The sequence below is a fragment of the Myodes glareolus genome, chromosome 11, assembly GCF_982192425.1.
Source record: "Myodes glareolus chromosome 11, mMyoGla1.1, whole genome shotgun sequence".
Taxonomy (NCBI): domain Eukaryota; kingdom Metazoa; phylum Chordata; class Mammalia; order Rodentia; family Cricetidae; genus Myodes; species Myodes glareolus.
Window position 1 is genome coordinate 24,946,549 of NC_142036.1, and position 27,866 is coordinate 24,974,414.

At 48.1% G+C, this 27,866-nt stretch overlaps 1 protein-coding gene across 2 annotated transcripts in view; it reads right to left on the reverse strand.

Annotated features, from left to right (window-relative positions):
- Positions 1-1,852: 1,852 nt before the first annotated feature.
- The window catches only part of Slc24a4 (solute carrier family 24 member 4), a 140,830-nt gene continuing 114,816 nt past the window's right edge, over positions 1,853-27,866 (reverse strand). For both annotated transcript variants that reach the window (XM_048449480.3, XM_048449481.3), the window contains exons 13-17: positions 20,301-20,467; positions 14,692-14,806; positions 10,035-10,147; positions 9,524-9,589; positions 1,853-8,084 (exon numbers count right to left, since the gene is read on the reverse strand). In XM_048449480.3, coding sequence (XP_048305437.1) covers positions 7,932-8,084; positions 9,524-9,589; positions 10,035-10,147; positions 14,692-14,806; positions 20,301-20,467 — 614 coding nt within the window. In that variant the 3' untranslated portion in view covers positions 1,853-7,931. The remainder of the gene's footprint in view (positions 8,085-9,523; positions 9,590-10,034; positions 10,148-14,691; positions 14,807-20,300; positions 20,468-27,866) is intronic.

The window sequence follows — 27,866 nt, forward strand, 5'->3', positions numbered from 1 at the left end:
CTTCAGATGACAGGGTCCAGCCTCAGTTCCATTCTTTTCATCCCCACTGCGTGACCTTGGGCAAATTCCTTAAACTCCTGGGATCAACCTCCTCTTCTAAAAGGTGGGTGTCCAGGAGCCCAGCCTTAGCAGCTCGTGAGGTGTCTGTACGCGGAGGTTACTGCCTGCCAACTAGCAGCATCATGGCAAATGTGCTTTTTCATTCACTCTTTTTTTTTTGTTTAAATTTTTTTGGGTTATTTTTATTATGAGTGTTTTTGCTCACATGCATGTCTGTGTACCACATGTGTCCCTGGTGCCCTCAGAGGTTAGAAAGGGGCCTCAGAACCCATGAGCTAGAGTTACAGGTGATTGTTGACCCCCGTGTGGGTGTTGGGAATCAAACCCAAGTCTTCTACAAGAGCATCAAGTGTTCTTAACTGCTGCGTATTTCAGCCCATGCTTATTCAGTGACCACACGGACTAGCAGGTTTCATTATGGTGCTTTCATACATAGGTTGTTTAGGTTGATCCTTCCCCGCTCCATTTACCCTTTCACCCCCTTCAACTTTCCACAAGTGCTCTATTACCCCCTCACCTCCTCAACTCCCTTCCCCCTCTTGGGCCCCTACACAACCCATCTCACATAAATACTATATATGATATATACAGCTGTGGGGGCCCATGCCTTTAATACTGCACTTGGCAGATATCCTTGAGTTCAAGTCTGATCTACATAGGGAGTTCCAGGAGAGCCAGAATCACAGAGACCCTGTCTCATGAAAAAAATAAATAAAAATTAGAAGCTAGAACATATGAGAACATACAGTGTATTTTACAGTTCCTACAAATTTTATAATTTTTTTAATGGCTGAAATTCCACTTTACATATGCCACATTTTCTTTATCCACTCATTCTTTGATGACTATCTACTTCCCTGCTATTGTGAACAGTGTAACAGCGAACACACGTTACACAGAGATGCTCATTTCTGCGAGGCAATGTGATGATCTGGTGTGTCAAGCGCTTGCTGCTGAGGTTGGCAACCTGAGTCCAATCTTTGGAATCCACGTGGTGGAAGGAAAGAACCGACTCCTACAAATTGTCTTCTCACCTCCACATGGGCTTTGTGGTATGTACATGTGTTGCTTCCCCCAGTAAAGAAATATAATAAAACTGTTTTTTAAAATGTTTCTCTGTATGATGACTCAGCCCTATAGCAATGCTGTTCTTAGTCAGAGATACTGTCTCAAAAAGCGAGGTGGGGAGCGATAGAAGACAGCATCTTATGTTGGTCTCCGGTCTCCAAACGCACACATGCACACCCAAACGTGTTCACATGTACAGCACACACACATACACACATACGAATTTCAAGATGGTAACTAAGCTGAAACCCTGTAAAGCGTGTGGTGGGACACAGTGTGATGACCCAGCCCCCACGAGGAAAAGGGTGGGGCCCCTGGACTCATCCCAGCTGGCCTAGGGACACCACAAGCCCAGCTTTGTTATTTTCATTTCTAACCATTGTAATTAAAAGCTTCAACGTCTCATCCTTTTTTTAAGTTTATTTTTTCTCAATATGCAAATAGGAATGGTCTCCAATGGCTGTTATTCCAGTGTAATTCTTTCCAAAAAATCCAAAAACGCAAAACATGTCTGTGTCTATGGAAATGTAGATGGAAGGTCTATCAGGAGGGGACACTTGTGCTTGTTTACTGTATTGACGTGTCCAGGGTTTTGATATATTGCATCACAATACAGACTGCGAGGCATCTTAGAAAGGTTTAGCTTCATATTTTACTCTAGATTGCTTCTCTTCACAGCAAAAGTAAGCCATGCCAGTGTTTAGGAACCAATAATATCAATTCATTCAAATTTAATGACAGTTTATTAAACTAAGAATCTCATATCACAGAGCATTCACAGTGCAGGAGGTCACAGTTATTGAAAAAATAAATAGCGACAGAAATATATTTATTATTTACAGCTTTCCAACCCCTTGCTCCTGCTCTGCCTGTTAGAGAATGAACAAAGATGGCACTGCTCAGCCCAGCATGCCACGGATGTCTTGCGGGCACTCGGTGGCATATGGATGGCCTCAGAAGTTCTCGGGCTGGAGTGTTTTTAAGGAGGCTCTTTTAGGATTCAAGACTCCTCTGCCTCCATCTGCTGTGACCTGGTCAGGCGAGACTGTGTTGAGAAAAGGTTCAGATCCCCTGGGAAGACTGTGCCCAGCCTGGCCCTTGGCATGTTGGATGTTCTTGGCCATCTCATGCCCAGCTTGCCTTGGCAGTCCTACCTCTGCCCCTGGATCTGGCGCAGCTGGCTGGCAGCCTTCTGTTGCCTCTGTGTAATCAGACATCAGGAAGGACTTTGGAGACACGGGGGAGGGCACCCTTCCAGGAGAGAATGCTCTGAATGGCACATTCAGCCTCACCGACTAGCAGCCAACCCTCCACAGACTGGAGATCCCCAAAAGTCAGCCACAGTGGATCAGCCATGGCTTTGTCTGCCGGGTCCCCAAATGAGCTTGGTGCAGGTCAGGTGGAGGAAGCCTGAACATAGTCACAGGGTCCACAGCTCAGAGGAGAGGGGTAGTTGCTCAAAGTGAGGCAGGACACCCGGCAGCCAGAACCCCCATCAGAGCACGCACTTCACTTAGAGGAGCAGAGTGACCCTGTCTAGGTCCCAGGCATGGTCAGAAGTCCTCTCCTACTGGAAAAGGATTGCGTGCTTCCTCTGGAGTGAACCCCAAAACTTCCCTGCAGGAAATTCTAGAGTGATAAAGGGTGAGTGTTGTCTTAGACCTTTCCATAGTAGACAAAAGTGGATCACACCAAACCCAAAACCACGTGGTCTCTTCTATTAATAGCTAAAAACAACAACAGATAAACTCGTTTTCTAAGGACGGAGCAGGGAAGGCCCCGGATTAAGGATTTTCTTGAACTCATGGATGGAAAAGCCACAGCTAGCATTGTGCCTGAGCAGCCGCTGCTTGGCTTATGACAGTCCTGTGGAAAGAAATGTGGGTCATGCTGGCATCTATCCTGGGTTTTTACAAGGAGTAGGCAAGCCCTGGCCCTGTCAGTGTAACGGACAGACAAGCCACCCAGCCACAGCCTTGCCCTTCACAGAAGGAGACTGTGTTCTCAGCGCTTAGACACTTCCCAGAGCCCCCAGGACTACACCAGGGCGCTGTAGAGGAGATTGGATTTCAGCCCTGCTGAGGGGCGTGGAGGAAGCGATGCAACTTGGACAACTGGACAGAAAAGAAAGCGGGTAGAAGAGCTTTAGAAGCACAGGGTAAAAGACGCCTCAGCAGGGAGCCCTGACTCCCTCACAGTGCGTGTGTGGGTAGATGGGTGGGTATCTGAGGAGTCAGCAGCATGGAAACTGGAAGGCAAAGATGGCTGAAAAGCTGTAATGCTTAATGCTCCCCCACTGCCCCCAGGGTGGCCAAAGCGTCTAGATCACTCAGCTGGCTTCCCTAAAGGGATTGCGCCTCCTAGGTGGCGGAAGTGGAGAAACGTGCCCCCTCTCCCAGATGCATGAAGACATGCATTTGCTTGTACTAGGTGGCACGGTGATGAAGGGACATTGTCCCGAGTCCAGACATGAAGTGAATCACAAGGCTAGTACTCAGGTTGAGGCTGCTTTTATCAAAAAAATAACCATCAGCAGTGTCCGACGCACAGCCTTGGGGCACAGCAATTTGTAAACCTACTTAAAACATTAGGGGATTTTTTTGGGGGATACATAATACATATATACATATATGTATGTATATATTTGGGTTATGCTATATTTATATTTGGTAACATATACACACACATGTATATGTATGTATATGTCTGGGTGTACGAGATATATATATGGTAACATGACAGCATGAATGTGAACTCTGTAGCTGATGCTATGGCTTCAGAGATGCCAACCACGGAACACTCTGTTGACTATGCCTGGGAACGTGCCTTTTAGGCATCCGTGCTCTGCAACAAAGCAAAACCTCATTCATGCAAGCGAGACTGGAAGAAGGCAGGCTGTGTTCACAGAGTCCCCTCTTCTGTGCCCTGTGGGCAGAGACCACAAACGTCTCTCTCCTGTGCCCACAGAACTGACAGTGGGAAGAGTTGCCTAGAAAATAGAAAGGCCCCCTTCTCTAGACCAGTGTTTCTCAACCTTCCTATGGCTAATGAACCCTTTAATGCAGCTCCTCATGTTGTGGGGACTCCCAGCCATAAAATTATTTTCATTGCTACTTCATAACTGCAATCTTGCTACTGCTATGAATCATAATGTAAATATCTGTGTTTTCTGATGGTTTTAGGAGGCCCCTGTGAAAAGGTCATTTGACTCCCCCCAAAGGGGTTGAGATTCACAGGTTGAGAACCACTGCACTAGACTTTGAGGAAGCCTAGTTGGGGTATGAGTTTTGAGGGGCTCATGAGATGTGACAAGCTGCAGAGACCAGAGAACCAAGGTGAAGTGTTCTCACCTGGAGAAAGTGTACACGGGGACAGAGGGATCTGGGCTCAGGGAGACAGGGCCTTAGGTAGTCAACTGGTAGGAATCAGGACTTCTTGTCACTCAAGAGTTAATAGGAGAACATTTTCAAAAATTTCTAGAACTTTCTATGTACACGTCATTACATCTGAGCCATCCCAGGGTATGGTTCCCCTCAGGATGTGTCCTGGATACATCTGCTCACTGCTCTAGAGAAGGACAACTCCTGTGGAGATTGTGTTGGGAGACAGAGCTCCTCTGGCAAGCATTTAAAACCTGGCTGATGGGTTCAGTCTCCTGGCAATTTTAACTCTAACCAGCAAGTTCTTTGTCCTGTCAGCACCTACCTAGAGCGCAGCCATCTCGTCCACCCATTTACAAGGGTACCTTACAAAGGAGGGAAAGGCAGGTGGCAAAGAGAGGACCGAGCCTTCCCCCAGGGGCATAGGCAGGATTGGGATAGTGTGCAGGTGGAGATAGTGCCTTGGTGGGTTCAAAGGTATGCACTACTCGCTGCTGATTTCCAGGGGGAGAGAAGCCAAGGTGGACTAGAAGGTCACTGATATAGTATGGGACAAGGGCAGTACAACTTTACACCCAAGAGAGTGGGGAGGCCACAGGAGTCCAGTGCTGTGCTGGACTCTCTCCTGCTTTCCCAGGAGAAATGATACAAACCTGCCTTGGTCCCCATTGTCTCTCTGTCCACAGGTTGCCCCACCTGTAAAGGATTCAGGGAGGAGAGAGGCTGGGAGAGAGACAGACATAAGTGAACATAGAAATTTATGCTTGTTTTTCTGCCTCCAAGGAGACAAGAAGCTAAGTGTATTTTTTTTAACTGCATTTCTTTTGAAGCAAAAATAATTATACCATGCTAACTTAACTTTAGGGATAAAACAAAGTAATTCTGTATAGCAATGGAAGCACTTTTTTTAAAAAAGGCCTATATCACCAAATGAATCTTTAAACTCACGAGGAAAAAGTGTTTGGTTAAAAACAGAGAACTTTTGCCTTTCAGCCTGTAGTTTCCTAGACATGAGAGATGCCCAGAGCCTTCGAGGCGCATTGGCACATTAAAGACCAGAGGCAACAGTCAGAAGCGTGCTCTACATACTGAAAGCACAATTCTCCATTTCTAACTGCAGCTGTGAGACACTTTCCAGCTTCCAGCAGATTCTGAAGGAGGGGGGAGGCAGCTGGGATGTTTTCTGAAAGCCATACAAGGACTCAGAGGGTCGCAACCCTCAGAGGCTGTGGTTTGTGCTCTAACATCATCTAAGAAATAGTATTTGGTCTTTTTTTCCCCCTCAGGAAAAACTAGGGACATTCAAAAAGGGCAGGTATTAGAATATGATTCGGGAAACTTCTGGGTAAATTAAATATTCCATGGGGCCTTGAGCCAAGAACTAAGATTCATACATCTCCACTCAGGGCAAAGTCAGACTCACGCCACTGTGCCAGCCTGGTCAATCAGGGGTCCTAGCTAACTTGGGAGGGGTGACGGGTTCCTTTGTCCCCAGCTTTGCTACATTCTGCAGCTAAACTAGATCCACATGACGGCAATTGCGGATGAAATGAGAATAATCCAAGCTTACATTTTAGAGCAGTTAGGGGGCTCCAAGGGGAAACAGAAGCACTCAGAGCTAGCACATGCCTGTGAAGGGAGGTGTGTGTGTGTGTGTGTGTGTGTGTGTGTGTGTGTGTGCGCGCGCGCGCGTGCGCGCATGGGCCTAGAGTAACTCTGAAGCCTCTTGCAGCTTGAGTTTATACTGAGGTGCACCTTCAGGCTCCTTCCCTCAGGCTTAGCTATTCTTTTTAAGGGAAATTCTGCTGTCTCACTCTGAAGACCACCGAGCTTATCCAGACAGACAAAAAGCAAAGCCTGGACTCAGTTGAGCCTTCTAATACTGATGTGAACCTCGAATTGAAGGCTGGTAATGGGAGCAAGGTCTCATCATAGTTCTGCCTAAGGGAACACAAGCCTGAATACTTCGTCCCCTGAAATCTGGAGAATATCGCTACAGATTCCACCATGGGCCCAGAAGGACTCTGCTGCTGGATTTGCAGTGGCCACCAAGGTTAAAATCACTAAAAACCCCCTCTCTCATTACCCTGGGTCATCCCCGTGCCTTCTACTGTGCAAAATAGCTCAGTATTCAAAGTGCATCAGACCTGATAGACTTTTTGCAATAGAAACATTAAAAAAATAAAAACCTCACTATATAAAATTAATTTGTGCTTTCTCATTAGAATCCAGGAATGGTTTATAGTCGTGAATCTGTCACACAGAGATTTCAGAGCTACGAGGCCGTCAAACACCGTTTCGTGTTTGCCTGTGTTTGGGTCCATCGCCCATCCCTGGCCTTGCCTGTGAAGTTGAAACACTCAGCTCTAAAAGTTCTACGGTCCGTTTCTCACACTTGGCTTCAGCAAATCAGGACAGAGGGGTCTGCGGATGCTCTCTCTTCTCATTAACCATCACTTCTGCAACTGGCTGGGCACGGAAACAACTGGGTCCTTCAGGGCGGTGTGGAAAGTAGAGCATTAACAGAGAAGCTGACAGATCCGAAGGGGCGGTGCGTGGCATCCTAAGGTCTGAAATGAGTCGCTGGGACTACATTCCCCACTGTGCCTCCGAGTTAGCACCTGTTTCTGTGTGGTCGTCCGCCATTTTTTTTCTATATTCCAAACCAAATCGTCTTGGAGCCAGCACAAGATGACACACAAAAGGTTCATTTTGTTTTATTCTCCAAGGGTAACCGTTTTGGTCCCTGTCAATGATCCTTTTGTGGAATGATAGTCTTCAAGTATGATGATCTATGTGTGATGTTTTATTTTTGATATTTCATTGCTCATCTTTTGAATGTGTCAATAAGAAGGATAACAGTATTTGCTTGCTTTCCTCTCCTCTATTGGGAAATGATGTGTCCATGCTTCTTATTTTTTTCTATAACTGCAGTGGTCTCAATCCCCTGCAGGTGAATGTCTTGTCTCTTCCAGGTTTCCAGTGTTCCCAGCAGAGCTGGATGCTCATGGTGAAACACTCGGCCTTCTCCGGACCCAGAGGTGACACTTGCCAATCACAGTCCCACTCATCTGGGACACCTCCTGTTCACTGACTGACTCAGTTCTGAGGCTGCCCATGGAACAGAAAGACACACGGCACACGGAAGTCCTGGCGACTAAAGTGTGCAAGAGAGAAGAGACATGATCTGTCCCCGCAGCCAAGAGAGTCTGTGGAGCTGCTCAAATAATGCCTGGCCCCTGCCATGCAGGAACAGATAACCTGCGGCTGGAACCACGACCAAAGACCATGGTTGCCCTTCCTTCCAGCTCATGAAAGGATTGACAGCGGCTGCCAAGGCAGGAGAGACCTGTGTGGAGAAGGAGAGAGAGAGGATGCCAGCATCATGGTGGCCACAGCAGTTTCCCGGGCAACAGCTCAGCGTTAGTCGTCTTCTCGGCACATGGGCAAGTTGACGAAGGTAAAGACATTAAACTCTATCATTATGGAGAAGCACAGGAAGACAGCATAGAGGACCAGCACGTAGATGCCCAGCTTCCGGTCCAGGCGCCATTTGTTGAGGTGGATGCCAAGGACCTGGAAGGAGACAAGCGGAGAGCTAGGCTTGGTGAGGCTGAGAGACCCAAAGGCCCTTTTTCACCAAACCTAACAGTATAGACTCCAGATTTTATAAAATGTTCAAGATTCTGGTCCAGTTGAATCTAGACGCTGGTTGAATCCACAGTAGCCAGTCTCCCATACTGGCCCTCCGCTAAGACACAGGCTACTTCCTCACAGTATGACATGTCCTCACCATGGCCCTTCTCGAAGGAAACCAGACCTTCCCCTTTGCCACAGAACTTGGCATTATAACTGTTTCCCTTTAGCACATTTCCCAGGCTCATTCGAGCCATTCTGGGTGAACTTCTGCTTGACCCAACCCTGCCGCTTTGCTGCGCGTATGTTGGGAGACGAAGCTCCCTCTGACTCTTATCCCTGAATCAAGGCTTTTCTGGAATGGATCACAGATGCCTCCCCAGAGCACAGAGCTCTGTAAAGACAGAGCAGCCTGGCTTCAAACCACATTTTTGCTGCTTGCTAACTGCTTGTGCAAACTGCTTAACTCCTGAGCCTTAATTTCTTCGGCAAAATGGGAATAATAGTACCTTCCTCATCAGGAGTGGCAAGGGCCAAATAAAATGCCACAGACAAAAAGTGCACAGCATAGGTCTGTGCATGAGAGCCGTGGGGAGCGCATTGTCATTACATGTTATCCTGAGGACTGTCATGTCCCCCGTTTTTCAGCTCAGCATGTGAGGAGAATTTCTCTCTCACTGGACCAGTCAGAAAGAAATGAAATGTAACCATATGACATGACAACCCTAGGACACTTTTGTATGTGTGTGTGTGTGCACACACATGCATACATGTATGTGGGTACATGTAAAGGCCGGAGGACAACCTTGGTTATCATTTCTCAAATGTTATTTACTTCCTTTTGAGATAAAATCTCTCACTGAACCTGGAACATTCTAACATGGCTAGGTTGGGTGGCCAGAGAGTCTCTAAAAACCTGCCTGTCTCTGCTTTCCTTACTCTCGAATTGTAAGTGTGTACTCGAATTACAAGTGTGCATCATTAGAACCCCTTATTTTAACAACAAAGGTTCTGGGACTCAAACTCAGGTCTTTGGCCTTCACTGACCAAGCTCACTGCCCAGGTTCCCTGGTGACATCTTATTTGCTCAGGATGAAGTACCATGGTGGCTGAAGTTTCTCTTGGAAGAAAGAAAGAGAGAGAGAGAGAGAGAGAGAGAGAGAGAGAGAGAGAGAGAGAGAAGGAGGGAGAAGGGAGGGAGGAAAGGAGGGAGGGAGAAAGAAACAAAGAAAAAGAAAATCGGTTTTGGCTATTTTTGAGCACACACATCTCCTTGGCAGAGATGTATATGTTTGCCAAATAAGATGTATACATGTGCACCATCCTGAACTGGATGAAATGAAATGTGCACAATGGTCCCATTTGAAACTAAAACTCACAGTGAGAGCGACGGAGCCCAGCAGCAGCACCACGGAATAGACGAGACCCCGGCTGTTGATCTTCACCTGGAAAGCAAAGCACACAGGCCACAAAGCTGGAGTTGCTTGGTTAGTCTATCCCAAAAGCCCAGCCCTCTTCAGAATATTCATTCTTCCCTTTGGGAAACACAGGGCTTCCTCAGATGAGCATGCAGGAATGGTCAGGACCTCATACAAGGGGGAGTCACAGGGTTCATCAGGAAGTCACAGTCATAGGGTTCATCAGGAAGTGGCCCAGGATGGAGATAGGTGCTAGTGGGCTTAAGCCAACGGAAGAGACAGCACTGAGCATGTAGTAAGCATGGACTCCTCCTGCAGGCAGGACTAGGCCGTTCTAGAAGCCATCAAAGAGAGTGGGAGCTAAGGACAAAGGGTAAGACATCTCTCCAGAACTTCAGGCTGGAACTGGGTGGGCACCATCCTTCCCTCTGAAACATACCTATATCCTTCTTTAGGAAGTGGCAGGACTTACCGTGGATCCATAATTAATAACCATGGTCTGCAGGCCCCAAGGGATGCCAAGCCCCACCAGAATGTCAAACACGTTGCTTCCAATGGTGTTAGAGACTGCCATGTCTCCAAGGCCTGGGGGATAAGCAACACATTCCTTCCATCAGGAGTTGGTCTCAGGGAACCCCCCAATCCCTCTCTGAACCCCTCTATCAGTGCTGTTCAAGGGAAGGAGTCCTTCGTGGACTCTACGCTTGTAAAAATTTCTGTGGGGTCTAAGACTCCCCTTTTTATCAGGAGACCTACAGGACCCATTGGTAAGCTGAATCTGTATGTGGACGTCCTAACCCCACAGCAGCACTTCAGGAGGTGGCCTTATTTGGAGGGAATGGGTTACGATGAAGGTTATGATGGCTTACCAGGTATCAACAGTACACAGGAGGAAACCACGCAAGCACAAAGGTGGCCAAGTGGAGCTGGGAGAGGAAAAGGAGTCTCCCTCATAGCTGCCAAAGGTGCCAACCCTGCCCACCCCTGACCTTGACTTTCTAGCTTCCAGAAATGTGAGATGTAAATACTGTTTGCCCCTCTGCCAATACCGGTTCTAGCAAAAGAACACAGGTTCCTCCATTATCCTCCTGTCGGGTTCAGTTGCCATTGCCAAGGGCCCACCGCCGGTTCTGCCTCCTTTAGTTCCCCCATCTATGCTGGGTTTGGGTGGGTCCACCACTCTCAAGTGGCAGGTGACCAAGGCTAACACTTTGCTAGAGGCTCAGATTCAGGATGTTGGTCTGGTATCTTTCTACGAAGCCATGATGTATATTTGTGCCTAGACAGTGGCATCCATGACCTTATCTGAGGATCACATAGTATCAACTCTTACATTCTGGTGGTTTCTGAAGCTTGACCTTTCTCTTTCTAATCAGTGGCCATTGTTCCCCTTCCTGCCCCACTGTCCAAGATCCTGTTGGTCACAAAGCTGAGGCACTTCCTCTCTTGAGGTGGGGATCACGAATTAGAACACATTTTAAGAAAAGACTCAGGTTGACTGGACTCTGACATTGAAAGCCGGCACCCACAAATGTAGGCACAGAGGGAACAAGCCTGAAACACGAATGTGTAAGAATATAACATCACTTTGGTAGCTGTGACATTCATCATTAAGTCTGCCCAGCATCCAGACCTGTCTCTTCACTACCCTCCAGTTTGCCCAGCCACTCCTTCTCCCTCGTTCTCACTGCTGTCCTCTGATGACCCCCGGCACATGCCTCTTCCTCCTTGGTAAGAAGAACTTCAGAATCTTGGTAGCTTAGGGCTCTGAGGTCTGGATCTCCATGACCCTGGACTACTAGACTCTTAGCCTCTAGCAGCTTAAAGCAATGTGCAGTGATTGTTTGGGCCCAGCTACTTGTACCTGGTGAGGACAGGCTAAAGATGTTGGAGTTTAGAGACAGGGAGCAGGGTGAGGGAATGGGGTGGGGAATGAGTACATCTCTCTGAGCTGCACAGGTGACTGGGAGCCTTAGGGCAGTGTGCACCTTAATGAACACACAAGTCACCTGGGGCTTTTGTAACCTGCAGGGCTGGTGCAGGGCCTGAGGGTCTGGGTGTAATGTGAGCGCCCCAGTCAATCCCTACAGGGCTTTGCTTTGACCTGCAGGGAACCGGTGGGGAGGCCTGGTACAGAAGCTCCTGTTGGAGAATCTGTATGATCTCCTGCTTCATGTAGTTGGCTTTGAATGGGGGCCTTTGTCACAGAGAAGTTTCTAACCCTGGCCATATCCTCTGGGTTCTGTGGATCAATCACATCATTGTTACCTTATGACAGCTTTGTACCCCAAGCCCTGGCCCCATTCACACTTCTCCCACTGTAGATAGAGGGAGCCAGTGTCCTACTATAGGACTCTGCTTGTTCCCCTTTTCCTAAATAAGACCCTTCACTGGCAATGCTTCCTCCTAGTCAGGGTTTAAACCAAGCATCCTTCTGTCTTGTCTTTCCCTGGCGCCCACTCAGGACTGACTTTCTCACCTGTGTGCTGTGGAGTATACATGAGACTGACTTTGCCCAGGTTCATGTGACTGAATGCCAGCAAGGCCCCCGTGTTGCTCAGTGTTCTTTTCACTTTCTGTATTCATGTATGGAGCTGCCCCTACCCTTGCCTCCATGTCACGGTCACCTGAAGCCCCTGACTGTGACTGAACGTAGGATTTTTACAGATGCCATCAAATGAGGTTATACAGAATCAAGCAGGCTGGAATCCAGCGACAACTGTTCTTATAAGAAGGCAGCGTGGCTACAGAAACACAGAGAGACACAGTTTGTAACAACGAAACAGCCTAAGGGGTACAGCTACCGGCCCAGGAAGCCCAAGAGCTGCAGTTCACAGGAGGAGCCAAGCAGGCTCTTCCTGGACCGTGAAGAGCGGGCAGGCCTCTTAGACACCAGGCCCCAGGTTTCAGACTTTGAGTAAGGTTAAGTTTGGTTGTGTTGATCTGCCCTAGGAAGGTCACCCAATTAAATTTCATTCCCCTCAGCTGCTGCATCCAATGGCCTCTAACTCTGTCAGGTACCTGCCTATCTCATGTTCTCACGATGCCTTCTTTTCATGCCATTCTCTCAGCCTTTGTATGTCCTGAAGGAATGTGTCCTTATTTCCTGAGCCTACCTTTCTCCACGGTGCTCCCTCTTCTCCTGTCTCCTGAGGATACTCCCCCTCCCACGGACTTTTAAACTCTTGCCTCCCAGGAAGCCATGTGCTAGCCCAGTATGGGATGCTCTCTCCTTGGTAGAGAGGCACTTAAGGATGAAAGGGCAGGTTTAGCAGCTCTTTGGTTTTGCCATCAAGAATTGTGAATTGTTCCCCATTTTGCTCAACCTGGGTCACTTCATAAGCCATAAAGAAAACCAATATACAAAGCAAAGCACCTCCCAACCTCTGGAATTCAGAACAGGAAAGCTCCGCTGTCTAGAATTTTCATGATGCCTGCCGGAGACAGACACGGTTCTTGTTTGTTTTGGTTTAAATCTAAAATGTTTCCAATAGGCTCATGTCCTGAACACATGTTCCTCAGATGGTGGCACTGTTTGGGGACACTGTGCAGCCACTGGGAAGTGGAGTCTAACTTGTGAAAGTAGGTCACTGTTTCTGGCCCCTGGTTCCAATCCACCACGATGTGAAGACTCGCTACCACCCATGTCCAGTGCCACGTTTGTCCCGTGCCACGTTCGTCCAGTGCCACGTTCTACCCTGCAGTCCTTGTTGTGATGGGCTGAGCTCTCAGGAAACCAGGAGCAAAGATAATGCTTTCTTCCCTTAAGTCATTTTGGTCAGGTAATTTGGCCACGGCAGCTACAAAAGTAACTAATGTATATAATCGCTCATTTGCTGTTGACTTCCAAGTTGAGGCTCCATTTCCAACTCATATGGTAACCTCAGGACATGCCTCCTTTAAAACCACCACATAGGAACACCCTTCGAAAGATCTAGGGGAGTCCATCTTTGTATTAGGGGTAGTGTGGCTTTTTCTTCCCGGCATATCAAGATCGTTCCATATCCATCATGGAACAAAGATAACCTTGGCCCTGTAGTCATGACAACGACTTGAGAACAATACAGTGACAGTTGGGCCTATGGTTGACTTCTCAAGCAGGAGAGGAATTCTACCACTGCTCCTTCCTACCTCCTGGCTACACAAGGCTCCAGCATCCTCCTCTCTACCACTCACCCCTGCCTCCTAGTTACAAAAGCATACTGGCTCTAGTATCCCTCTTCTTACCACTTCCACCTATCTCCTAGTTAGACAAAAGCCTATAGGCTCCAGCATCCCCCTCCCCAATGCTCACCCCTGCCTCCTAGTTACAAAAGCATGTTGGCTCTAGTATTTCTCTTCCTACCACTTCTACCCATCTCCTAGTTACACAAAGCCTATAGGCTCCAGCATCCCGCTCCCCACCGCTCACCCCTGCCTCCTAGTTACAAAAGTATACTGGCTCTAGTACTCCTCTCCCTACCACTTCCACTGATCTCCTAGTTACATAAAGCCTATCGGTTCCAGCATCCCCTTCCTCACCACTTACACCTGCTTCCTGGTTACACAAGGCCTGTTGGCTCTAGCATCCCCCTCCCACCACTCACCCCCTGCCTCCTGGTTACACAAGCATATTGGCTCTAGCATCCCTCTTCCTACCACTCCCCCCTGCTTCCAGCTAGACAAGGCCTGTTGGCTCTAGCATGCCCCTCCCCACTAGAGCCTGCACAGCTGTGACACTGGAAGGACTGATGGGTGGCATCTATGATGCAGCTTCCATCATGAGGTTGTCAGACATGGTGGGGTGGGACTTCCTAGCGGTGCAGCTGTTTGGAGATTTCCCACGTTCCTGTAAGTAGCCCCTTGCTCACCCATGCTCTGTAAGTAATCCCAAGCTAGAGTTAGATGATATCATTTCTTTAGTCTGTCATGGGTGCCCTATGTGGTGTAAACAGAAATCTGTTCATGTCTCCTCAGGAACAGTGACACAACAGGAGTCTCTCCACAAGGGAATCTAATAAATAGCAAATTTTAGACACCATGGTTGGCCTCTGAGCGGGACCTGACAACTGCCCCTCGTAAGAGCCATAACTCAGCCAGTGGAGGCGGGGAGCTTGCTGGGGGTGCAGGCGTTGAGGCTCAGTTCATACCTTGTCTTGCCACAATTAAGCTGGCCATGCAGTCTGGAACACTTGTGCCTGCTGCCAGGAAGGTGATGCCCATGATGACATCAGGGATCCCAAGAGTGTATCCAATAATAGTCACCTGCAGAAGAGGCCAGGGTCAGAGATGGGGTGAACTCACAGTGCAGCCCTGGAAACTCTCCTTACCCTTGTACTTTGAGTTTTCCTGCTTCCATCTACCTCCTAAAAGCTGGGCTTACAGGCATGCAACACCACACCTGGTTTGAGCAGTGCTGGGGATTGAAGCCAGGGCTTTATGCACACCGGAGAAGCATTTGACTAATGGAGCTACAGCCTTAGCTTCTTAAAGAAAAGATTAAGACAGGATCTTACTATGTAGTCTTAGCTAGCCTGGAACTATGCAGACCAGGCTGGCCTCAAACTCAGAGATTCTCCTGTCTCTGCCTCCCCAGCGCTGGAATTAAAGGCGAGTGCAACCATGCTCAGCAAGGAAATCTTTGCTTGTTTTTTTCCCCCTGATCTTGCATTAACTGCTTATTGCTTTAAAAACTTTCTTTGAAGTTGTTTTCCCTTTTATTTACTTTTTATGTGTATGAGAGTTTTGCGTGCATGTACTACCCAAGGAGGCCAGAAGAAGCCTCAGATCCCCTGGAACTGGAGTTACAGATGGTTGTGAGCTGTCATGTGGGTGATGAGAATTGAATCTGGATCCTCTGGGTTATCCATCTCTCCAGCCCGACATTAAACATTTTTATATAATAAGCTGAAAATGACAGTTAACTACCATTTTTAAAGAGCCATCAATAACCACTACAAACACATCGTATCTGTAGGAGGGTCCCAAACTTGAGGACGTAGACAATCCCTTGGAGGCTTGTTAGAACCAGACCACCAGGTCTTGCCCCAGAGTCCCAGCATGAGGACTAACAACTTCCAGGTGATTAATACCCTGAAGCTGCTGGTCTGGGAACATATGAAGATGTCTGTACGTCCTTGACTGTTCATTTGGAGTATATGTTAGGAGAAAAGGGAGGTCAGATCATATTATCACTATCCATTTTGTAACTGCTTGTTTTATGTAATAATATCCACGAATATGTCTCCATGCACAACCACCACCTGAACACATTTTACAATGATGCTTAGATTTCACTGTGTGGTCTGCGCATTATAACTCATCCCTCACTAATATTCCGATGGCTTCTTGTTGGATCTCTATCGGGGACTTACTGTATTCCAGGCACTCTACAAAGGCATCTTACTCTCTGTCTTAGTCAGGGTTCTATTGCTGCGAAGAGACACCATGACCATGACAACTCTTATAAAGGAAAACATTTAATTGTGGTGGCTTACAGTTTCAGCCATTTAGCCCATTATCATCAAGGTGGGACATGGCAGCCATGCAGGCAGACACGGTGCTGGAGCAGGAGCTGAGAGTTCTACATCTTGTGCAGGCAACAGGAAGTGGTCTGAGGCACTGGGAGTGGCTTGAGCATAGGAGATCTCAAAGCCCGCCTCCACAGTGTCACTCTTCCTCTAATAAGGCCACACTTTCTAAAGGTGCCACTCTCTTTGGGGGCCATTTCTTCAAATCACCACACTTTCATAATCTTATCTGTTCTATTATTTACTGCCTACTGGTGAGGAGGACACTATTGTTATGCCAAATAAGAACCAGAGAGTTAAGTACCAATGCCCATGGGCACCATGCTTGCCATGGAGCGTGTACTCCCAGCCAAATGCTCCAATCTCCTCTTCATCAATGTGTCTGTATGTCAATCTCTGAATTGTCATCTCTTTACTTCCTCAGGAGAAACTCCAAGACACAAACCTGCTGGATCAAAGACTTTGCAAGAAGATCTTGAATTCATAGTCACACTGTCTGCCAGTGAATGTCATTTGAGATAATGACACCGGAGAGCTGACTGGGGCTATTAGGAGCAGCGTTGGTCAGCAAGATAGAAAGTCTTAGAGGCATTTGGACCACCCTGGTTTACCCCTTGGCTGTAGCTTGCCTCTTTTCACAGATCAGCAGCAGTGGTGTCCTTCAGAACTGATCATATTTCAGCTGTGATAGTTTTAATTGTCAACTTGACACAAATTAGAGTTATTGGGAAGGAAGAAACCTCACTTGAGAAAATGTGTCCATAAGATACAGCTGTAGGGCTTTTTCTTAATTAGTGATTAATAGGCAAGGGCCCACACTATTGTGGGTGGTGCCATCCCTGGGCTGGTAGTCCTGTGTTCTATAAGAATGCAGGCTGATCAAGCCATGAGAAGCAAACCAGTAAGCAGCTCCCAACCATGGCCTCTGCATTAGCTTCTGCCTACATGTCCTTGCCTAGTTTGTGTTCCTGCCCTGATTTCCTTCAGTGATAAACAGTGATGTGGAAGCACAGCCAAATAAACCTTTTTCTCCCCAAGTTCCTTTGGTCATATTTTTTTTCATTATAACAACAGAAATCCTAAGATAACCTTAGAATTACCTGGGAAGATAGTATCAAGTCAGGATTGTCTAGAGGAGGTTGGCCTGTGGGCATGTGGGGGGGTTGTTTAATTGTGTTAATTGATACCAGAAACCCCAGCCCACTATGGGTAGCACCATTCCCTGGGCTTGGGTCCTGAACTGTAGAAGAGTGAAGGAAGAGCCTAACCTGGGCCCTAAGCATTCATGCATTCACTTCTCTCTCTGTTCTTGAGTGTGCATGTGATATGACTGGCAGTGTTAAGTTCCTTTTGGTTGCTTTCTGTCCAGGTATTTTTTCAACATTAATGAAACTAGGACACTGGTTAATGGTTCCAGTCCCAGAAACTGCTGTATGACTTTGGACAGTCAGGCTTGCTTCTCTGAGCCGAAGCCCTCTCGTGGGCTCATGGCAAAGATGAAATGAGGAAGTGTAATGTGAATACCTGGCCAGGGCCACATGGCCATGGTGCAAGGTTTCCTTCTATTTCAATCACTTGTTTGTATTCTATGGGGACAGGAAAATGAGAGCAATCAGATTTCAGAGCCCCAGACTAAAGGTGCTTCCCAAGAGCCAGGCTTAGCCACTATGTGGAGATTACAGAAACAGCCCTGGGAGAAGAACAACAGATGAGTTTGAACACACTGCCCACATTGACAGAGGGTTCAACACCCTATCAAGTACCCCTGCTCTTGAGTAGGGACAGACAGACAGACACACTTCATTTTCTCAGATAGTGGCACAAAGCAAACATGCCCTGGACTTGGAAGGAGGGATCAGGAAGGGGATAAAAGAGCCTGACTGATCCATCATCACCGAGTTCACACTGTTGACCAAAGCTGTCCGCACAAGCCACTGGCTGTGACATATGAGTTTTGAATTGGTGACGCTGGCCATATTAAGGGTAGTAACTGAGCTACCACATGTGGAGCTGCTAGAATTGACTCTCCTTAAACCACGGAACTGTGTGGCTAAGAAACAGCAGGGGGAGCAGAAGATGGGCACGGTATGTAGGTACGTCCACATACTTCAGAGTCTGAGGGATGTCACATGGACCTTATTCTACCCTGAACTCAAACCCCAGTGTTCCAGATATGCAGGCTTTGAATGGAAAGCAGAGCCATGTTCCCAGCTTCTCTTTGTTCCTCAGTTTCCCCAATTGTGGTTTAGAAAGAACAGTCCATTTGAAGGTCCCTCTGCTTGACATTTTTTTCTTTTTCTTTTCCTTCTTCTTTTTTTTTTTTTTTGTTGCTGTTTTGTTTTTTTTTTTAAATCGAGACAGGGTTTCTCTTTGTATCCCTGACTGCCTTGGAACTTGCTCTGTAGACCAGGCTGGCCTCAAACTCACAGAGATCTTCTTGCCTCTGCCTCCCAAGTGCTAGGGTTAAAGGTGTGCACCTCTGACATTTGCAAGGGTTTCTTCTTAACCGCTCAGAAGTGACCGCCTTAAAGGTGATGGGTCGGGGGTAGCCTGGTGGCTTCACTTCTCCCTGGGGCCTCATGAGGACATAATGGAGGAAGCACTGGCCCCCAGAGCAGGCACACATAGAGACCAAGGTGAGCTCAGAGGCACTGTCTTCTTTACAGCCCAAACCGAGGCCATCAACACTCAGGGCCATTATACCACAGGCCAGATTGGCCCAGCAGGATGGCTCCCATGACCCCAGTCAAACCTGGGTTAGGACTCTGGTTTTCAGAACAAAAGCAGGATTTGTAAATGAAGATACCGAAGGTAGGAGTGTCCCATCCAGCTGCCACCTAGAGTCCCTTAAACAGTACTGACCCTTTCCGTAAGGAGAGAAGAAAGGATTTCACAAATTCTTTAATTTGACCTTGCTAATCCCCATGCCTACTGAAATGTCACAAAAATACTCTATTTTTTTTTAACTTGTCATGTTTTGGGACTATGATTTCGTAAGAAATATCACAATTCCCTTTAAAATGTAAAGATGGCTGGTTTTTTCATTCTACCCCGGGAAAGTAAGAAGTGAGAGTCAATTCTTTTAAGGTGTGGCTGCTGTTGTCTTTGAGAGTCATCTTTTTCTAGGGATGTGGGTAGAAATGATTTCAAACTCTTTTTCCATACCAACACAAGAAAACAGGGCCACCCCAAACAAACAAACAAACAAACCAAAAAAAAAAAAAAAAGTTCCACGCGCTATTTAGGATCCAACATTTGGGCTTCCCACACACAGGGCTTGGAAGAAGGGAAAAGAGATGGTGACTGGTTGGGGAGCAGGTGTTTAACAATGGGCCAACTGGCTTGAGAGGCAATGGTGGTCACCCCAACTTCGTATCAGGACTCACGTTGGCTTCAACTCTGTTCTCTTGGGCAAGTTATGAGGTCAGTATCAAGAATTTGCCTAGCGTATGCAAGGCCCTGTACAACTCGCCACAATTCATCCTTCTTGCTAACTTGCATCCTTCCTCTAGAGGGCAGGGAAAGAGGCTCTTGGGCTCGCAGAGAACTTCTCCTGGCCCCACTACCTCATCAGGCCAGCCCTGCTCCCCTTCCCTGATGCTGGCCTCTGTGTTAAGAGGAAAAGGAAATGATTTAAGGAGCTGCATGCAACTGGCAGATGAGCTTCACAATGCATGGAAGTCCAACCACATTGGAGCTAAGACCCATCTTAAGCCCCCTACAGGAAACAGGTTTTCCAATTCTATCATCAGCCCCAGCTATTTAGACAATTGTGGGTTCTTCATGCCTCGGTTTCTCCACCAGTAAAATGGGGCCACTAAAAATATTTATCCCATGGGGGATGTTATGAGACCAAATGGGGTTTCTATAAAATTGCCCTGTGTGTCTGGCACACAGAAAGGGGTAGCTTTTGGCAGAGGGTTCCTGCTATCTCTGGCTGCCACCATTTCCTTCCTTTACATTCCTTCGAGGACCCTAGAAATGAGAGGGTCAGCACTGGTGTCCCCTTACTCTGCCCATCCCACCAGAGCGGCCTCTTGTATGCCTCCTTTCCCAAAGCTTGTTCCTGTCTCAGAACAAGCATGGTGCCCACTCTCAGGCACACAGCAGGGCACGATGTTAGTACCACTTTCTGCTGGGAAAAAGACTGAGGTTGGCAAGGCCAGCGACATGTCCACAGTAGGACCAAAGCTTAGAAGAGGCTGGGGGTGGGGGTGGGCGCCACTCACCAGCCACACCATGAGGTAGGAGAACACGGCGATCCACAGTGTGGCCGTGACGAAGGTGACCATGAAGAACTTCTCCCAGCGGGGCTTGCTGCAGTTGGGGATGGTGACACACAGGAGGAAGATGAGGGGCCAAGTGAACACCCACTTAGCCTTGTCGCCTTTGGCCTCTGCGAAGGGGTTGGGGTAGAACAAGGGGTGGAAGAGAAAGACACTGGGTTACACGATTTCTTGTCCACTCCCGGTTTATTGTTTTCAAGTTAAACTTGGCGTGACTTCAAGCAACCGGGGCCACGGGATTGTCCTCTATCGTGTCACTTGCAAGTAGCAGGAGGACTCAATGCTTGTTGACTGACCCACTTAGGCTCACTGTAATCCTTAAGCTGACCAGACAAGGAAGGTGAGCCAAGCAGGGATGACACCTGTCCAGGGAGCTGGGAGGGGAGGTGGGACATGAGTTCTGGGATCAGACAGCTGGAGGGATCCCATCTATTCTGCTTGTTCCTCTGAGGATTAGGGTCAAACTAGGACAATGACAGCATAGTAACTAGCCTGTGGAGTGTGGCAAGCCCTGTGCTGAGCCCTTTGTATCTTGCTGTCTTCATCTGTTCATAAGAGCATTCTCTCTGTCTTCGTGGTTGCAGGAACGGTGTGACATAGAGTGTGGGAAGCACTAGGCACACGGCCCAGCACATAGGAGGAGGGAGCAGAAGCTGGAAGGCACACCAAGAGCTCGTGTGCAAGACCCTGAAGCTGGTGGAAAGCATCAGTGTGTTCGTGCAAGAAAGGCACATGTTGGGGTCAGTGAGATGGCTCTGTGGGTCAAGGCTCTAGTGACTTATTGCACAACTAACTCCTAAAAATGGTTCTCTAACCTCCATACAACACATCCCTACCTGCACTCACACACGTGTGCACACACGACAAAAACAAAATATTCTCTCTCTCTCTCTCTCTCTCTCTCTCTCTCTCTCTCTCTCACACACACACACACACACACACATTTCTGTATGTATTTGATTTGTTTGGGTACATGGGGTGTATGTCCCAGCGCTGGTTCAGAGGACAACTTGCAGAAGCTGGTTCTCTCCTGCCATGTGGGTCACTGACCTCAGTCATCAGGCCTGATGCTGACGCCAAGAGCCAGTACCCTATGAGCCATCTTATTGGCTCTCAGATATTTTACAAACAAAGTATACATACTCTCCTGAGTACCCACAGACAGTTCTCTAGAATGGACTGAGTGTAGGGCTGTAAAACAAGACCCACTGAGTTTAGGACCGATATCAAACACTATGTGCTTGCTAACCTCAAAGGAATGGAATTAGAACTCAGTAATGGGACCAAAATCAGGCAGTGTATGCTTGCTAACCTCAAAGGAATGGAATTAGAACTCAGTATTGGGAGGGAAAATGGGAGATTTGTAAACACGGGGGAGTTACATAGCACAGTTCTAAGCAACTGACATGTCAGAGAAGAAATCACAGGGGAAATTAGGAAATACTGGAAGAAACAGAAAACAAAATGCAAAATGTCAAAACACACAGGATGCGGTGGAGACAGGCCCAAAGGAGACTCCTAACTGTAAATGCCCATGTTGAAGTGGGAACCACTTAAAGCCCAGGACATTATGCTCCTCCCAAGACAAGACAGAGAAGCGAGGATTAAGTTCAAAGAATGCAGAAGAAAGGAGAGCCCCTTGAAGGATCCCTGGGGCATGAGAATAGACAGGCTGGCTAAACTAGAGAACCAGTCTCAAAAACGAGGCTGATGGCTCCTGAGAAATAAGGCCCAAAATAGACCTCTGGCCTCCACACAAAAACACTTCCTACACACATGTGCACCTGTGTGCACATACAAGAGAAAAGGGTTTTGAATGGCCCATTCTCCAAAGACACATACAAATGGCCATTAAACCTATTTTATAATGCCCAACACACAAACTAATATATATATAAGCATATATATATATATATAAATGTAATATTCTTTAGTCATTAAGAAAACCCAATTAAAATTATTTCATACTCATAACTGTAACTATAGTAAAAAGGCATAACAAATATCGTCAAAGATGTGGAAAAGTACAACCCTCACATACTGGTGGAGCAAACGCAAAATGTATAGGCTCCTTAGAACGCAGTCTAACAGGTCCCCTAAAGAGTTCAACAGAGTTGTTTCACGACCCAGGATCTGGCTCCTCCACACACCCGAGAGAGATGGAGACAAATGCTCACAGTCACCCCCAAATGGAAACAACCCAACGATAACTCCAGTGAGGAAAGCATAAGCCAGCTGTGGTCTGTAAGGCCAGGGGAAGAACTGAAATACAGAGGCAGGCATGCCTCAGCAGGGAGGGGCACGGAAATGATTATGACAAGGGGAAGTCAGACACAAAAGCCACATAGTGCTAGGCTTCATCCAGACGAGATGTCCAGAAGCAGAAAGGAGCCCAGTGGTGCAGGGAGAGAGGCAGGACTGGGGAGTCTTTGCTTGTGGGTGTGTTTGGTGATTTTTTTTATATAACAAAATATTTTGGAATTATATACTGATGATGGTTATATTGTTCTCTGAACACAGAAGGGAAATGTGCCCTAAAGGGTCTATTTTATGGCATAGGAATTATGTCTCAGTTTTTTTAAATTGCAGAGCAGGTTGGAGCTCATCAGTTTCAGAGCTGTCTACGTGCACTTTATTATCTCCTAAATAATCATAATTGAAGTGTGTTTGCTTACAAAAACAAAACACAAATCAACAATGACAACAGACTAACCCAAGCTGCCTATAAGGAGCAAAGAGAATGGGGTTAGCTTGCAGTCAGCCAGCCAGCTGGTTATCTGGCCAGATGATGCAATCAGGAAAACATCTGTCTCCTACCTCATTCTAAAGGCACCACTCCATACCAGGAACCTCCAGCATAAACAGGAGAACGGTTTCTGTCCCATGGTTTGTCCCAAATTCCAGGCTCCCCTCTTGCCAACTACATCCCGACCCATTTGGGCTGCTGAGGCAGGCGGAGGCATTCTAAGGCTCCATACACAGCAGGATTATTCACTTTGGGGAACTGTGGCCTGGCCACCTAAATACCCAGGAACCTCTCTGCAGACAGACACAAAAACGGTGGAAGGACACATTTCTTCTTTCATAGACACCACATCTCATGAGGCATTTGTCCTTTTGCTGGTACGAGTTTTGCATATTGTTTTGACATCTGTCATTATCTTGGTCTCACCCAACAGCTAGCATCAACACCCACCACTGGTTTCCTAGGAAACAATCCTCTAGCGGACCCTGTCTCTGCTGCTGCTGTGGTTTCTAACAGTCAGGTGTCACATACTGGTGGATGAGAAAATTCACTTTAGTGGGTGGAAACCAGCATCTCCTTAAAAAGAAATGGAACATAACGGGGTTACACAGGGTGAAAGCTACATATCATTCCATGAAACCAGGGTATGTATGTTTGTGTGTGTATGCACACCCATATACGTGCATGTATGCGAGTAGATAGGCCAGAGGTCAATCTTGCGTGACATTTCTCGGGACTTACCCACCTTGCTTTTTCTCTGAACTGGGTGTCATTTTCCCCAGGCTTGTTAGCCTTCGAGTCTGTCTCCATTTTCCCAGTACGAGGACTACAAGCACACACTACCAAGAAATAATTTTAAAAGGCTGTGAGGCCACAGGATGGTGGGAAAGATGTCTATGTTCGTCCCTGAAGATTCAATGCTGATGGCTCAGTGGTAGCCTTCTTTCCTCCCAGTGACAGCTACCTCAATGCTGCTGGAAGCCCCTCCTAGTGCCCAGCCTTTCCCTTCTCATGCACCGCTAGGGAAAAACACCATCACGGACTGATGGATATGTCAACACCAAGGAGATCTTGTTTCTTTCCCTAAGTCTCTGATTTCTCTCTTGAAGTAGAACATTGCAATTTAATTATGTGACAGCAACTATTTAAAATGAGCTGTAATGGAACAGATGGCCCGTCACACCAGAGGGACAAGAGCACATGTAGTAGACGATGAAAACCTCACATTCATTTGGGTGGATCGCTAATTAGACACTTCAATTAAGGGAGTGACCAAGTTGTGTGGTCCTGGGGGTGGACTGCACCTCTGGCTGCTGGAGAGATTTTCTTGGGTCCTGGAGCAAAGTATCCACATGGTTGAGACTGTATCACTGCTTCTCAAACACAGAGCCCTGCCGAAGGATTTTACCTGCCTACAGGACTGATGCTTTGGAAGGTCTGGATGAAGGGGCTGAGAATTTGCATTTCTCAGAAGAGATTGGATCTCCCCTGTGTTGTTCAGGGTGGCCTCCAACTTCTGGCTCCTCCTACTCAGCTTGCAGTAGCTGGAGCCACAGGGAGCTGTTACTTAAGATACTTATTTTTGGGCTGGAGAGAGGGCTCGGTAGTTAAGATCACTGGCTGCTCTTCCAGAGAACTCAGGTTTGTTTCTCAGCATCTTTGTGGCACCTTGCAACTGCCAGTAACTCCAGTTCCAGAGGATCTGATGCCTTCTTTTGGCCCTGCCCACCCTCTGCCCAACCACTTCCCACCTCCTCAAGGCTCCTCAGGCTTATTAAGAAAAGCTGAACATTCAAATGAAGGCTCTCCCTTTGAGGACCTTGCCTGGAGTTCAGAGGTCCTGGAGTGGGTTAATTGTTTGATGAGTGTGAGAAACCCCAAGGGATTGTTTGAGGACTTGCTGGTCCCATCCTGCACTCTCAGCAGAGTGGGCTCTGGTGCTTACCAGCCACAGACCTAGCAGCAGGTCCTCCCTTTCCATTGTCTGTACTATTTTCACTGAAGTCAAAAGAGGGCATAACCAGAGACAACCACTTACAGACAGGCAGACCTGGGTGCCAGTCCCAGCTGTGGCTCCTATTCACCTATATGGGGCCTTCCTAATCTCAGACTCCTCACTGGGGAAATGGGAATCCACCAGCCCTTCCAGCGGTGCCACTGGCAGAGTCCAAGCACAAATATGAGATGTTTAGTGGAGACTAGGGACCACTGCATGAGGGGAAGAACCCTGTTGTGTTGTCTACCCTTCCCTCAGCCTCACTAGACTCTGTGGGCTCCCCAGGCTCCCCCGCTCCCCCTGCCTCCTCCCTCAGGCCTAGGTTAGCAGTGAAGGTGTTTTATTGCTTCTCCAACTTCACCATGACTGACCCACAGACAGCCAGGTACTAAAGTGGCCTTTAGAATCTCTGATGGCAAGTTGTTGAGTCCATGCCTCCCCACCCCCAGCAGAGGCTGCCAAAAGAGGTATCCTCCTCCTAGTTCTGACTTCCCAGAAGGTTCCTCAATCTGAAAAGCAGAAGCAAGGAGAGGTGGGGGCCCCCCTTTTCTGTGGCTTTGGGTTCATGAGCATGGAGCAGGTTGCAAGGGAGCTGCATTTGCTACAGCACTGAGCACAACCTGGCAAACTTCTGAACAGCCCTCTTTGGGCAAAAGGAGCTGTGATGCCAAACTCAGGCATCCCAGAAAAGGCCCCGGGGCTCAGGGATACAGAGTCCTGGGTGTCCCGGTTGGTGCTGCTCTGATCTGGCAGACAGGATGCATCTTGGGATTTCCTAGAAAATGAACACGATGCAGGCTGGGTTTGGGTCTGGCAGAGATTTCCCTTTGGGTAAGCCATTGACTCAGTTTCCTATTTGGAATATAGTCTGAAAGTTCCCAGTAATGTTTTGAACTTTAACATTCCAAGGCTATTTGCTGCTAACCACGGAGAACTACTGCTTTCACTGAAGAAAAACTAGTGAGCCTCCTGTAACGGAGCATGAGGGTCTTCTAGCTCTCTGAACAACCACTGACAGGACTGGAGCTATGGCTCAGTGGTAGATCACTTACCTAGCATGCACAAGGGTATGGGGTTGATCCCCAGCATGGCAAGCTAATAATAACAAGCAGTTGATAAATTAACTATATTAAAATTACTTAAAGTCAAAAGGTAGAAACAACCCAAACGTCTTTATAAGTGTGGTATATTCACTAAAAGGAAAAGGTACGATACACATTACTGTGTGGATAAACCCTGAAGACACTATGCTAAGTAGAAGCAGCCTGGAACAAGAGGCTATACCTCATTTGATTTCCTAATTATAAAATATGCAGGCTATAGCTCTCTACAGAGATAGTAAGTAGGTTAGCTGTTGCCAGTGTTGGGGGGCTGCAATGGCTATACAATTTCTTTAGGGAAATGATGGCAACTCTGTCATAATGACTGTGGGGGTGGTTGTACAGCTTAACGAACCCACGAGAAGGTGTGAATATATCTGGATAAAGTTGTTGTAGTCAAGAATAAAAGTGCTGGGCCAAGATTTGTTCATATCAGTCTGTGAGCTGATGTCTCAGGGGTGCACAGAGTGACTGGCAGGAGAGTGACTGGAGGGACAAGTCTTTGAAATGAAATCTTAACTCTGGCTTAAAGGCTGCTCACAGAGTATGAGATGTCTCTGGTGGCTCCCATGACCAAGGAGGGAGCAAGGTCATTTTCGACAAAAGTTCCAAGAGTCTCTGGGGCCTGGGCAGAAGAAACAGAAGTGGAGCTGTGCACATCCAGGGCCTGGGCAGAGGGAACAGCAGTGGAGCTGTACACACCTGGGCCTGGGCAGAGAGAACAGAGGTGGAGCTGTGCACACCTGGGCCTGGACAGAGGGAACAGAGGTGGAGCTGTGCACACCTGGGGTCTGGGCAGAGAGAACAGAGGTGGGCTGTGCACACCTGGGGTCTGGGCAGAGAGAACAGAGGTGGAGCTGTGCACATCCAGGGCCTGGACAGAGGGAACAGAGGTGGAGCTGTGCACACCTGGGCCTGGGCAGAGGGAACAGAGGTGGGCTGTGCACACCTGGGGTCTGGGCAGAGAGAACAGAGGTGGGCTGTGCACACCTGGGGTCTGGGCAGAGAGAACAGAGGTGGAGCTGTGCACATCCAGGGCCTGGACAGAGGGAACAGAGGTGGAGCTGTGCACACCTGGGCCTGGGCAGAGGGAACAGCAGTGGAGCTGTACACACCTGGGCCTGGGCAGAGAGAACAGAGGTGGGCTGTGCACACCTGGGCCTGGACAGAGGGAACAGAGGTGGAGCTGTGCACACCTGCGGTCTGGGCAGAGAGAACAGATGTGGAGCTGTGCACACCTGCGGTCTGGGCAGAGGGAACAGAGGTGGAGCTGTGCACACCTGGGGTCTGGGCAGAGAGAACAGATGTGGAGCTGTGCACACCTGGGCCTGGGCAGAGGGAACAGATGTGGAGCTGTGCACACCTGGGGTCTGGGCAGAGAGAACAGATGTGGAGCTGTGCACACCTGGGGTCTGGGCAGAGAGAACAGCAGTGGAGCTGTGCACACCTGGGCCTGGGCAGAGGGAACAGAGGTGGAGCTGTGCACACCTGGGCCTGGGCAGAGGGAACAGAGGTGGAGTTGTGCACACCTGCGGTCTGGGCAGAGAGAACAGAGGTGGAGCTGTGCACACCTGGGGTCTGGGCAGAGAGAACATCAGGGGAGCTGTGCACACCTGGGGTCTGGGCAGAGGGAACAGATGTGGAGCTGTGCACACCTGGGGTCTGGG